This window comes from Coturnix japonica, chromosome 1, assembly GCF_001577835.2.
Source record: "Coturnix japonica isolate 7356 chromosome 1, Coturnix japonica 2.1, whole genome shotgun sequence".
NCBI lineage: Eukaryota > Metazoa > Chordata > Aves > Galliformes > Phasianidae > Coturnix > Coturnix japonica.
In genome coordinates this window covers 72,323,561-72,338,224 of record NC_029516.1, presented here as the reverse complement: position 1 = coordinate 72,338,224, position 14,664 = coordinate 72,323,561, and the positions used below count along the sequence as shown (strand labels likewise).

General features: G+C 44.6%; 1 protein-coding gene across 1 annotated transcript in view; it reads right to left on the bottom strand.

Annotated features, from left to right (window-relative positions):
* Positions 1-739: 739 nt before the first annotated feature.
* The window catches only part of ARHGAP31 (Rho GTPase activating protein 31), a 55,614-nt gene continuing 41,689 nt past the window's right edge, over positions 740-14,664 (bottom strand). The window contains exons 8-12 of the mRNA XM_015876217.2: positions 13,655-13,779; positions 11,262-11,321; positions 9,840-10,466; positions 9,222-9,526; positions 740-8,404 (exon numbers count right to left, since the gene is read on the bottom strand). Of these exons, the coding sequence (XP_015731703.1) occupies positions 5,951-8,404; positions 9,222-9,526; positions 9,840-10,466; positions 11,262-11,321; positions 13,655-13,779 (3,571 nt within the window). The 3' untranslated portion in view covers positions 740-5,950. The remainder of the gene's footprint in view (positions 8,405-9,221; positions 9,527-9,839; positions 10,467-11,261; positions 11,322-13,654; positions 13,780-14,664) is intronic.

The following is a 14,664-nucleotide window of genomic DNA, read 5'->3' as shown; positions in this document are numbered from 1 at the left end:
CCCACTGACACTACAGCCAGAAGAACTCCTGTCTGTTCTGTTGCTGTCTTATTCTTCCCCTGGAGTAGAATTATGAACACACTAATAACATTCACCTCCACACTAGAGCTGAGACTGAATCAATGAGGATGCTGCAAGAATCCAGATAATAAGGAAACTTAACAATTTTGTGAAGTTTTTGCTTATCCTTTACAAATTGACAGCAATGAATATGTAATGCATCAAATGCTTCACGGTAACTTTACTTGTTCATCTTCCCTTGTTGACTCAGTAAGTGTTGGCATCCCATATTATTTCTGCCCTCCTATTCTCTGTGGCTCTACATTACAGGAGACAGCAGGATTCTGCACAAGCTGTAATAACAGGAGGGCGTGATTATGCATCGCTGAAACATCAGCCTGAAATACTAAGTAAAAAGATGAATTATACTCGTGGAAACTTTAAAGCTTTTCAGGTAATGGTAATCCTGTAGAAGGCTCCAAGACTTCACTTCATTTTCAGAGCTGTAGAACAGCTGCAGCCCTGAGAACCCCCAGTCAGAAAAATGCATCATCGGGGCCTTAGCATTCACCACCTCAGTCAGACCAAGAGAAACACAGCTCAGTGCCCAGGCCACTCGTACAATAAGAGAAGGGTTTGAATCCCACCTCAGAGAAAAGCAAACACATTGTCACTGCGTTCATAAACCGAACCTGGGAGATGATACAAAATATTTCCAAACATCACCAGTGCACAGCTCTGTTTTTTATAAAAACTCCAGTTTAATCTCATGGCTGAGACCTGGCAAAACATCTTTTTTGTTTGTTTGTTTTTGTGGATGTTTCCTTTTCTCTCTCTCTCTTTTTTTTTAAGCAATAAGGCACAAAGGCAGACAAGTCCACGCACAGAACAAAGCTTAACAAAACATACAATCCAACAGGGCTAGCAGGAGAAAACCAGATCCAGCAGGATGGGGACAGTCCTTTTCACAGTGTCTGATTTCCAACTCTTCCCTTGACCTGGAAGCAAATAGTGTTTTGTAGGAGACCAGTGCCCAGAAGAGCAATATCCAAGGTTCTGGGCTACTGCATGGAGCCCATAGGAAGCATTTGCTTCCTACCATCCTTTCCTTCCAAGCCTGTGGAAGTCCCATTCCATCTCCAGTTGATCCTGGTGACAAACTTTCCATTCCTTTCTTGGAGCAGAACTGGTTACCACCAAGTCTTCATATGATTAGGATCAAACATAAGCTAAACAGAATTGGGATCAGCTGCAGCTTCTCCCCCACCCCCTGGAGATTTTAGTCTATTTTTTAGAGTTGGAGAGAAGCAAAAGGTACAACTGCAAAACCTGGGCATGCCCAAAAGGGAATGTGTGCTCCAGTAGATTGGGTGTGTTTCCAAGGACTGGGGAGAAGCCTGTGGTTGAAAGCTGAGGCGGTCTTTACACTCTGGTTTCTCTTGATTTCAACCCTCCTCTCCTAGGATATGATCCCATTGAGGAAGGCAGTTCCAGACTTTCTACCCATCACAGAATAGCCAGAATGAATTAGATTCTTTAAGGACAGAAAGCCAGTTGGTCTTGTGCTTTTGGTGCTGGAAAAGTTGCAAAACAAAACAGTTTTGTGCATCAGCCCAAGTTTCACAGATGTGTAGGATTCTCTTTAGACAATTCCTTCATTTTAATTACATTTCCTTTTTAATACATTTACATATAATATTCTTATATATATATATATATATATAAATTTAACACAATATTCACCACTACAGGCATTTCAGAATTCATAAAGAAAAAAAAGACTTTGATTGCACCTTTTGGACTCTGGGTGAGGGAAAATGTCTCAGGGCTTCATGAATGCCCTCTAATGCAGATCTAAGTTCCTTTGAAGCTCTAAAGGTGAAAAAAGAAGTGCCTCAGTCTTTCAGAAGTGATAGCATAGAATGGGCAGTCCCCGAGGAATATGGTTTATATGATAAAATAGAGTACTCGTTTTTGCTTACCCTCACTCAAATAAGGCAGTTCCCACATGGACTAATACCATCCACGATCCTCTTTTCCATCAGGCAATTCCAAACTTTGCTCACCCAACCATTTTACACTTAGCTACACTCCTGAACTTAACAGAAGCTGCACAAAACCCCTGTCTGTATGGGAAGAATAAGGGAAATTTAGCCGCTTCTCATCTCCTGCTAGTAGAAGTCCACAAAAGCTTGTGGTACCACACCACGATTCAGACCAGTCCATCTGCAGACTTAGTGAGAGGTCTTCAAACTCTTCACAGGAAATGAAATGTTCCTGGGCTCTGAAATAATCCTTGCAAATCTGCAGATGATGTGACCGTCTTCCTAGGAAGGTCCCTTCCACAATGCTGAGAGCAACCAACTTAGCTCTCATATAAAACTTCAAATGTAGGGCCAGGCCCATATCCCATTACACAGTTCTATCCCTCTCAATGCTTCACAAAAGAAATCAAGCAAACAAAACCAAGGAACAATTTTAAAAAATAATAATACAATCTTTCCTTAAAACCTTGTGTTTAAAGAGTCACCATGGAGAACAGGAATTTGGTACCCACAACGTACAACTGCAAAACCCTGAGCTTCAGAAGAGCTTCCAGTCTCAGGTTCCATCTGATACTGCAGGGTCGCAGAGGAGAATGTAGTGACCCTAAAGTGAAGATGACGTCAGGTCTGACCCTGGGGATGATCTCAAGAATGGCTCAGAAAAGTGGGCTCATGGGAAGATCCAACCACAGTCAGTATTACTCATTGGTCAATGGCTTCTGGCTTTTGGCTCCGTCCAACTATCAACTATCTGGTTCTTGAAGCTCACTACAGATGCAGTATCAATATGGACCCACTCTCAAGTGTTGGAAACTGCAGAAGTTGAGTCTACAGCTGTGGTTGGTGGCACCTGTGCAGCAAATCAAGTGCACCCAGCTCCAAAAGTCTGCATAATCTCAGCTCTTGATACAAGCCCACTTATAACCATAAAGCTATTGTGATGTGCCTGCATTACACTCCCTTGGCTAGGATCTTGGAAAGCTGATCTATCAGCTGAGGGTGGGAGCTGAAATTGTTAGAGTAAACTGTAAATAGCTACACAACAAAAATCTCATTACAGAATCCATGCTTAATTAAAACCCAGGACCTGAATCTGAGCTCAAATTCTGAAACACCTTTTAAAAGTACAGTCTGGATACAGATTTCATTTGAGGCTGATCTTTAATATTACATATAATTTTCCAGTAATTTTCTCTTGCAGAAACTTCCCCAGTTATGGCAAAACTATTTCTTACTGGAACACTGTTAAGAGCGTACTATATACAAATTGCCAGACCTCGCTTCTTGTCCATAGATCAGCTTATATGAGATCAAGAAGGAAAAGAAAGAATGGTTTTAAGGTGCCAAGGTTTCATCACATTTTCTTTTTCTTTCGACACATTATTTTATGAGTTTGGCTGGCTCCATTCCAGATGCCTTGGCAGTCAAGACTTCTAGGAACTGAGAGAATATAAATCCCTTCCCAAAGTAAACTATTTTGTTGATGCCAAAAAATCTGGGCACCATTTCCGTTACTTTTACTTTCTGGAAAACCTTACCACAATACATCGTATCACACCTTCCCAACTCATTCACCTTTAACCAGCCATTGTGGTTAAAAGTTTTCCCATAAGGCAACAGGAAAAGCACTTGGGTGCATGTAAAGGCAGCACAGAGCGGTACTATGAGGAGCATGGAGGATTGGCAGTCCCCTGGTTTTAATGGCAGGCAGCATGAGCATTTTATGGTGTGGGAGGAAGATAATATGATCATTATGAAGCTGCATATGCTGGATCTGACATCCACAGCCTGCCCAGGTAAAGCATGGGCTGGCATCTGTGAGACAACATGGACCCAAAGAAGAACTCTAGGTCCTTTTCTGAATTAATATTCTTCCTCAACAAAACTGACTGCACAGACTCAGCTCTCTCCTCTGTTTCTTTTCATATTGCATAATATGTGAGTGAGGAATGCAATGGGGAGGATCAAATACAGCAGCTTGTGACAGGGAAAAGCCCTCTTGTTTTTTCACGTTCCCTTTGCATCTGGCAAGATAAAATCCTGATGAAGATTTATTCCCTGCACCTGTATGCCAAAGCTTCTCAACAGTACCCTGGCATCTTTCTCCTTTAGCAATCAAAGTGTGTGGACAAAGCCCGATACAGACTTTGGGCCCTTCAGCCACAATGACACTAATTAAGTGACACATTCAGGACAGACCAAGATCTCATGGGCTGACTTTGCTAACAATTTTTGAATGCCAGTATTTTAGGGGGGAAAAAAAAGCCCTAAACATACATCCACTGGGAAATTTTGACTGACACTCATTGTGGTGGCTAATAGTATTTCCTACCAGATGCTCAGATACCATTCAAACTATAGCCCATAATACACAATGGAGGATCTACAAACTCAGACATTTCCATGAATGATGGTCCCTGTAAGTACCATTACAAGGACAATCTCGGTGCTGGCAGCAATACCTGTGCTCCCATCTCCTCTGTAGCCACTAGTGGCATTTAAATTGCAGAAACAGTACAGACTGTACCCGGCTTTGCAATTGCCCATTATCACGTACCAGGCAACAAATGAGCCTGCAGTTAACTTAGAGGCTTTATAAAGGAAGCTTTAATTCTATTCCCATGGCAGCTATTGCTTATATGAACATGTATTTGCCTGTAATGATAACGGCCCTTCAGGAGAGAGCTTAATTCACTTCAAATCCACCTCTCAGAATATTGTTCGTGATCTGTTCTGCAGTCCCACAGATCATCCTCTTTACCATACCCTCAATCAATTTGAAAGCACTAAGGAGCAGGGAGGTGAAAACCAGCCATGCTCTCACAGAAACAGTGTAAAATGGTAAGGATGGGGAGTCTGAAGGAGGAGGAAGCACCTGGAGACATGCCACACAGTGGCAATGAAAGACCAAGGGCCAAGGATTATGTCAGTCAAGACACAAGAGCGCAATAGCACAAGGATATGCAGTTCAGAAGATCCTCATGCTTTCCTCTGCTGTGTGGAGCATAACTGGCTATATTTGCCGAGCTGCCCTCTGGCTTTAAGCAATGACAAAAATAGTTGATACTGGCTTTCATTATGGCCATATTTTCACTTCCATTGATACCAGTCTGAGAAGTCTACCACTGAACACTCACTCCTCAGCCTATCAAAGGAAGGTGTGGCTGAGTTCAACAAACCTCATAACCATGGCTTGGAAAATTCAAAGAACAACTAAGTGTTTCCTGTTCAGCTTTCATTCCACACCTTGCGCATGCTAGAAAGAGCACATTTATGATGAAACAGAAGCGTTGGAGGCAGCACCTTTGGGTTGCATGTTTGCTACTGGAACATCCTTGGGTGTCTTACACCTTTCGTGTCTTGCTCATGCCAGCTTCACCTTCTGCTTCAGCTATTCTGTTTCCTACAATATTGACTTACATTGTCCAAAGAATACGGCAGAGACAGATAGACACAGCCATTCGCTGACTGTGAGGAAAAGACAGAAAGAGGTTCCAAACATTTGAACTTACCTCCTCACCTTATCTGCATTCGGAGCTGCTGTGCTTTAGAACAGTGTTCCTCCCCAGCCCCATTTTGTAGTTATCCCAATATTTATTTTTCCTTTGTTTTCTATAGAGAGGATAAGGCTTCCACAGGGCTTGTTAGACAATGAGAATATTCCTTGGGAATTGCTTACAAAAAATAAAAAGCAGACAGTGAGGGACTAGAAAGGGATAAGAAAGGGTAGGAAAAGCAAGACAAAAAGACTGACCCTCCATAGCAAGATACTTTGCAGAAAATGGTAAAGATTGGGTTCTTCTTGCACAACATAGCAATAACAACAGCAAAATGGAAACAGAGTTGGTCTTGGTGTAGACACTCCCATCCCATCTACCATGGAAAGAGAGCAAGGGAAGCAGTTACTATTCAATCTGCCTCCCACTTCGTCCATCCAGAATCACAGAGCGCCTCTGTGGCTGGTAAAAGCAGCTGGTAGAAGTCTCCAGTCTCTGGCCATTCTTGGGGATGGTCATTTTGTTCCGCAGCATCACTCCCTCAGGTGTTGTCCGCGAAGTTTCAGACAGATCACCACAAATGGGACTCGAAGAGGAGGTCTGAGTAGGGCTTCTGATGGGTGATAACAACACCCTGGAGTCTGCTGAAGAGGAGGGGTGGTCCATAATGGGGAAAGGGGGACTGAAGAGAATCAGACTCTGGGGCCTCCCAGGCCTAGATCTATAGGAAGGCTTGGAGAACCCTGATGGCCTCTCCATCTTTGAAGACTGGGGGTTATCTCCACCTGTCTCTCCCTCGGAAGTGCGCTTTCGGCGCAGAACAGGAGCATCCAGGCTAGGGTTATGGCTGGACTGAGATGACTCCAGTGGAGAGCCAATGCTGTTGTTCCAGGGGCATGTTGAGTCCTTTTGAGCTGGGTCACTGTTTTCTTTCTCCGCTTTGGCTTTCTTCTCTGTCACTGGGCTCTTGGGGGGCTCCAGGTGGCCCCATGCCACTCGTTGAGTCTGCCTGCCAGCCTGCTTGGCTTCTGCTTCTTTCTTCTCCACTTGTGGAGCAGAATTTTGAGCCTGCAGGGGCTGGGGGATCTGGGTGTACTGAATCTTGGGTGGTATCACAGGCACAGCTCTCGCCTGGCACATCTTAATCATGAAGGAGGTCCTGACTGCTGACACACTGACAGGGGCAGAGTTACGACGGCCAGTGGTGGCATGGGCCACTGCCAGGTAATCTAAATCTAGATCTACGTGGGCACTGAAAGGAGAGCGCCAGGAAACACCTTTAGCCCCAGCAGGGCAGGTAGTTGACAGAGATGGGACTGAATCACTGCTTTTCACTTCCTTCTGTCCATACAGGAAGTTCCCAGCAGCAGAAGGCATGGCCAGGCTTTCAAACGTTAAGAAATCTGGAGTTGGAAGGAGTGAATCCAAGTTGAGGGATGACGGCCTAGTTTTCACTTTACGAGGTGTTTCTTCATCTTTATTACTCTGAAGTGACTCAGTGGCAGAGCACACTTTTGTAACAGTGTCTTCTGCCAGAGCAATGTCCTGAGACCTGGATGACTCTTCCTTTGTGATCTTTGCCTGTAAAGAACTGTTTGGGGCATTTTGGTATGGTAAGAACTGCTCGAGCTTTGACCTCCAAGGGTTTTCTTTGCTTACATCCATTTTTATCCCCTCTGGCTCTGGAAGGATTCTGGAGGGCTCTTGCTTAGCTGGTGTTTCCTCCCTGCTGATTGGATACCTCAGCTCATCAGTTTTCAGAGGTTCTTCTGGAAGACACGTATTATTCTCATCTTGCTTAGCTTTGCCTAGACTAATTGGAGAGATGGACTTTTTGGGCATTTCCAGTGGCAGAATGTCACTGCAAGGTTGCTGCTGTTCAGGGGCATCAATGAAAGAGAATGGGATAGTCCACAAACTCATCACTGTATCTTTACTATCCAGAGACAGGCTGCGACTGAATCGTGGTCTAAGGGAAAGGCCTGCCTCTGATCTCTGATCTTGTGGCTGAAACTCTGGTATTGTCTTCTCCTGAATGTCCTTAAAGGTTGGGGAATGGAGTGGACTTGTGACCCATTGGTGATCCTCCCAGGGCTCCACAAGCTCTAAGCTCTGTACATTATCTACCCAGTTATCCTCATCATCCTGGTCACCAGCATCGTGAGTTCTACTGACAGCATTGCCCTCCTTCAGCTCCTGGATTCCAGCTCCATTCAGTGCCTTGGAGGATAATGTGTCCCTTCTATCAGCAGTCACTATCTCAGGCATCTCGCTCCGAGTCTGGACTTTGGTATGATCATCACTTTCCTTCTGCAGCTGGCAAGTGCTATCTTTTCCTTTCTCTGATTCTGAATGTGCTCCTTTGGAAAGAGAAAATTCATCTCCTGGAGGAAGCTCATTAACTTCTGGTTGACTATGAAAATTCAATTCCAAGGGAGAAGTGACACATTCACGCATGCTGTCTTCCACCACTGAATGGTGGTTCTTTGGAGCAGCTACACTAGTCAGGGGAGTTCCCAATTTGGGGAGGGCTGAAGCACAGCTCTGCTGTGCAGCCACATCAGACTGGTAGTTTTGGTGGCTGTCTGGTTGTTCTGTGTTGGTGGCATCAAATAAAGGCACCTGAGTTGTGGTCTGTGGGGTTCTGCCAGCAGATTTCTGCTCAGACAGCGTTGTACATTGCTCTGGACCAGAGGAAAAAATATTTGTTTGTACTGAAGAAGAGGATTCAGAAACTGGGACTGTCTTGGGGACGGCTGCTGGAAAGAGCAGGAGTTCTTCTTCAGGTTCAATTATTTTCAATTCATGCTGTATCTCGGGCCACAGTGGTTCCAGAAGGGTATTTGCAGGATCCTTCTCAGTCTGAAAAACAGAAGAAATGCCATGACCTGGAAGTTCACAACTTACTGCAAATACCCTTCAATTTTCCTCAAACAGTCTCTTAGAAAAGACAGGCTCCTGGACAAGCATGTTCATGGTAATAGAAACAAACACACACACATACAGTAATCAACCCAGTGAGGAGAATGAGCAACTAGAATATCTCAGCCTATTTCTCAGCTCTTCCCATTCAGTGCTCACTTAGCCTTGCCAGAGGTTCTGCATTCCCAAATCATACCGGAATGTATAATCCATTAAAGAACATATGCCAACAGATCTTTAAATAGACGTCCTGTGATGAGCACCACTGTAAGAAACCTGGTGAAAAAGGTCTGGTAGAAATATAGAGGAAGTGTGTGTGTGTGGATGGGGGAGGGTTAGGGATGGAGGGAAGTGTGTCCAGAAAATGAAATAAAAAAAGAAATTTTCAAGCTGTACAGGACAGTAAAATAGAACAGCAAAAAATAGAAGAAGAGTTCAGAGACCTTGGGTCAAAAGTATCAGACACCTGGACAGTCTCACATCTGGAGAATCTCACAGCTGACAGATTGTACAGAGTGCAGTCACAGTTGCAGGAAGAGAAAACAAAGAGCGGACAGTAGGTAGCTGCACAAAGATAAATCAGCAAGTGCTTAAATGGACAGAAGTGAAATCAGTGCAAGGTCAGTTCTTGACTCTGCTTAGCCTAGATCGCAGACCAAGTTTTCACAACTATGGGCACACAGTGAAACTATGAACAGCGTCCCAGTCACTACCATGACATTGTTCCACAGCTTTTTTCTTATGACTTCTTCCTTACCACATCCTTTATGCATGAGCCTTCCTCTGGCTTAGCCTTCTGGATCTCCTGCTGGCTGCAGCTGCCTTCTGGGAAGATGGTCTTCATCTCAACCTTCTCTTGCTCTGTCTTAACTGCAGCGAGTGGCCCCATATGAACCTCTGAGGCTGGTGCTTGTTCCGCAGTAGGACTGTGCTCTGAGGATTGCTGGAGGCTGCTTGTGCTGCTGCTCTGTCCATGTAATGTCTCCTGATTTTCTGCTGCTGGCTCTGCAGTTTCTAAGGTCTCAGATTTTCTGGCAACTACCAGTTCCTCAGGGAGAGAACCTGGATCAGAAACACAAATGAACTTTGTTAGTACTTGTGGCCAAAAGCACGCGTCTGGCAGTGCTCCCTGCAACAAAACAGTGCTCTTGTGACCCAAGAAGAACAAACAGAGCTGAAGAGATCCCTCCAGGCAGAACAGGATGGTGCCGTGAAGACATTCACCTCCCCAACCCCAGTAATTCCAAAAGGGGCCAAGCCAATCTGTGACTGCCAGTGCCTGCCATGGTACAGCTTACTTTTCTTCCCTGCTATGAGAACAGGTTAAATACCAATACAGCCAAGCTTTAGCTCCAGTACCCCAACACACTTTTACCTCTGGATGCTGCCGTTGGCAGGAGAGGCCCAGGTGGCTTTTCCTTCCTCTCTGGAGCTTGCTCCATCTTCATGTGGCCTCCACCTTCCAGTGTAGAGGGACTGGGGCTCTCGGGTACAAGGGAAGACAGCTCCTCGAGGCTGGAGAGGGAAGGCTTGTCCCGGGTAGGTACGCGGCATGGGGTGCTGTTGGTGCTGATAACTGCAGACACCCGCAGGGGGACAGAGACAGCAAAGGGCTCTGAGATGTTCAACGCTTTCCTCTGGTGCCGAGGGGAGGCCTCCAAGGGAAAGAGACTGCTGGGAAAGCCTGATTTGGCAGCTGTTTCGGAGGTGTAGAACATGCGGCCTCCTTTGGGGGAAGTCTGCTCGTTTTCAGCATCTTCTGCTGCCCGGAAGACTTTCAGCTGCTCGGGGGGACACTTTGCCTGCGATGTCCGGCAGGGAGCTTTTACCCCACTCAGCTCTGAGTTTCCTTTGGCTGCCATGACACATCCTTCCCGCTCCCACTCATTCTCCTTGCTGAGGTCATATGAACTGCCCGTGCCTCCTGTCCGAGTTTTCATCACTGGGACAAAAAACCCTCCAGTAGTCACTGTCCGCTTAAATCTGCTCTTGTCGTCCTCCCCTAGAGGAGGATATGAAGCAGTCAGTGGGAAACAAATAACTAGCATCAACCTTCCTCTGTGAGGAGCCTCCCTTCATCCCTCCGGGAATGGGTTCTGCCCTTCATGTGGTGCTCAGGGACATGATTTAGCAGAGGGTTGCTAGAGGTAGGGTAGTATGGTTGGGTTGCAGTTGGACTTGATGATCTTTAAGGTCATTTCCAACCTGAGATATTCTATGATTCTGTGATTTGTGAGCGTCCACATTTCCCCAGAGGGATGAGAGGGATGAGGGATCAGGGTCACTAAACAGTTTCCAAGCTCCAGCCCTGTGGCCTCTTTCACACTGAGCAGGCAGGACTGAATAGGATGCCCTCCTCTGGAAATCTTTTAGGATTTTTATTAGGGGCACCGTTCAATAAAATGCAGTCAACTCCTCAGCTAGCATGCACTGCCCATAGAAATCATAGCTAAGAGCTCCATTGGTTTGTTACTAGAATTTTTACTTCCATTATCTTTATTTTTCCTTATAAATGGGAACTTAGAGCCCATCAAAACAACCAAGAACAAGATCAAGGCAATCTCACTTCTAATAAAGACATAACTAGGTACAGAAATAACTGTCAGGTGCATGCACAGTTGAGGGTTAAAAATTCATGCAAAGAAGGGTGAGGACACGTGTCAGCAGCACGAGCACATAAGGATACACAGCACAGTGAAATAAGGAAGGACACAGACCACATGCAGGTGTGGAGAGGGAGCTAAGAGTGCAGAGGTGCAACCCTTCACCCATGCAGCATAGGCTGTTGATGTCTCACCTTCCACAGGCAGGGAACAAAGTGAGTCCATGCTCTTCGCAGGACGAATGGTTGCTTTTTCTGTGGAAAATGAGTTTTAGAAACAGGCTTCAGATCCTGTGGCTTTGCAGGCTTTAGCCCATAAAGAACAAAGGCTGCATATGGACGGGCATGCCAGACAGACATCAAAGTTATTTTCCATTTCCAAGCATTCCCCCTCTGTATGTACACCATGCGGTTTACTACCCGCAACACTTGTCCACACAGCTGGGTATCTGCTAGTGCTAACAACAGCCTTGCACCTGCCAGGCATGTGGAGAGCTATACTTAACCCAGCCAGTCAACACCATCTCCACTGCATAGCAGTTTGACGTCCCCAAAGCCATCATGTACCACCCAGTCACGCCACACTTACTTGTGGGCACTTTTTAACTAGCTTGGCATAAATGCCTGCCCACCTCTCATTCCTCATAGTAAAAGTTCTGTTATTTTCATGTTCCACCCCCAGATTCTTGCTGGCATGAGCCTCCAATAGGCACTGAAGGAAATTCATGAGAGTGTCAAGGAGCTTGTTCCCTGGTCATCCACACTGGACTTACTTGTCCAGAAATGATCTGCCATTTGTCATCACATGCTCTACACATCTGCTCCCGAGAGGTTTCAGAGACATGTGATTGTTACTGCTCCAAAAGGGGAGATGGAGGGGAAAATAGCTGGCAAGAACAGCAAGTTTCTGGCAACCCATAAAGTATCTGTGGAGCTCTGGAAAACGTCTGGGAGCAAACTTTGCTATTTACAGTGGTGCACAAGGTAGGTAAGGGAGAAAGTGAGAAGGCTTATTGGACATCATTTGTTTATTTAATTAAGGCTTCTGGGACTGACTTTCACATGAGCAGATCTAGCTACCTTTCCCATCTGTATGGAATCCTGGCTACCTTTCTCACTCATATGGCATGATGTCTTGAGCATTGGCGCTGCATTCCCAGAGGAACAGAATTCAAACAGCAGAGCTCACATTTTATGTGACTTGTGCATAGACACAAAGTGTGGGAAAGCATGTGCTTAGTTTCAACAGCAAGTTCATGTGTTTCCCCCACATTATGCTGTAAGCAGAGAGTGCGTGAAAATACAACATGGCAGCACTAAAGCGTTGCTTTACTGCACTGTCGCTGTGCCTAAATCTCTACATGCTTCAGCATTTTTGTGCAACTGCTGGTGGAAATATACAGCCACCTGTCACTCAGTATTGTGTCTGAAACAAGGCTCAGCCCCCAAAATCACTGGGCTCCAAACGTTCCTGGGCATCCTTGAGCAAGAGCTATTTTGGGACAGAGTATTCCTTATCAAAGTGAGAAAGTGATCCCATGATCAAAATAGGATGGAGAGCTATTTTGAGGTCTGCAGTGGGCACCCTATGTGAGGCCATCTGTACATGCAAAACATGGGTAAGGCAGGGTTCCAAAAAAGACTGCATCCAGAATTTGGCTTCATACTTGTATTTGATCTAAAGACTGCCTCCATTATATATGGTGGTAGGTAATGTTGTCAACATTAATTATGGCAAGTCTTGCAGTGTTTGGTAGCGTTCCTCTAAGCACCAGCTCCTGGGGTCATGAGATTATGTAAAAAATCACACCTTTTTTCCTTACAATAAGTAAATTCCCAATTTTGAAAATAGTTTTTAAAAAATAACCAACACAAAAACTTCTTCATAAAATTAGGTAAAAATAGCCTATGATTTCTTTTAAAGGTAATAATTATTTTAAAGTTATCTTCATGGTTTTTAGAACTTGAGTCATCGTTTCTGAATGCTTGGAATTTACACTCCCAGGTGATTTTCTAGGAAGCACAGCATTTAAGATATTGAAGCTTGGGAGGGGTTAGAACTTGGGATTACAGCCAGGAGGAAAGACATCTCCCTTGTCAATGCTGCAGAAGTAATCCATTGAGTCAAAGTGCTGAGATACAGGAGGCATAGAAACTCCTTGTTTTTCACAGAGGCACTGAACACAGTTGGCTATTTAGTGCCTTTTGGTGGAAGGACAGTTTGGAAGGACAACTATTCACCAGTGATGTGTAAGGAATGTAAGGGTTTGGCTGAGTTGGAATGGTCTAATCCAACCCAATATACCGCATAGCACTTCCTAGCCCCTAGATTTGACAGCTGGGCAATGGGAGCCTGTTTATCACATACCGAGATGGAATATTTGATGTAGCTGCCAGGCATATCATCCTTAAGGGTGCTTCTTGCCATCACGCAAAAATAGGATGTCCATGAAACCAGGAAAAAAACACGACTCCATTAGATTGAAGCCTAATGCCATAAGTGTCATGTGGGTATAGGTTTCCCCTTGCTAACAGTGTCAAGAAAGAAGCTGTGGAGAGAAAGAGTGAATTGAAAACTGTGTTCTTACCAGATAACTTCTGTGCCCTTACAAAGACACTCCCATTTCGACTCAGTTTAGACTTTGATTCTGAGCCAGAACGGCCCAAGTTAAATATCGACTTCCATTTCTTGGACTTGGTAGATAATTTTCTCCTGGAAAAAGGAAAAAAAATGGGCTCAGGAAATTACCTAACCTCAGAGACTTTTATCTTTTTAGTATCCAGTAAGAGCATCTGAGCTCTCTCTACTCAATGCTGCTGCTCTTTTCCTCTCACCTCTTTTAATTCTAATGCGTGCATAAATAGCTACATAAAGAATTCTCCCTTTTCTGCGTGTCATTTCTCTGTGCTGCTGATTTAACTGTGTCATGGATGGACAGACATCTGAGCCAAGTCTTCACAGAGGTGGTTCTGGCATCATTCTACAGCAACTGTGATTGAGCGATGAACTGTGTCTGTCTCCAGAAAGGAGAGGTTTCCGAGGCTAAAAGTGTCTTGCAACACAGTAAAGAAAAATTGTCTTTTAGACAGGTTTTAATGACAGAATGCAAGATAAATTCCAGTGAGAACTGATGGAACATGTACTATTCTGTGGTGCACAGAGCTATCCTTTAAAGTCCTTGTGAGTTATAGCTTTTATGGATTTGCAAAAATAAAAGGATCCCAGAATACAAGTGGCTATTAATGCTTGTCAAGCCAATCTGAATTTAATCATAAGTGTTGATCATATGCTGGTATAATGTAATGACTGAAATGAGAAAGCTTAAGAGAATTAAATCAATTTCTTGTAAATGTCAGATGAAGTGGAATGCCAGTTCCCTGTGTCTCCTTGGAAATCCCAGATTTAAAATGAAAGAAGCCGCTGCTCCCGAAGCCAGCTTTCTGCTGTGAATATTGTTTAGTTTAGCTTTAAGTTCCTTCACAAACCTATTCTGACTCCTCCTTCAATCTTCAAGAGCAAGAACCATTTTACCTCTGACTCACTTCCCTAAATGGGTTTCCTACCTCCACAGTTCTGCTTTTCCTTCAGAACAATACT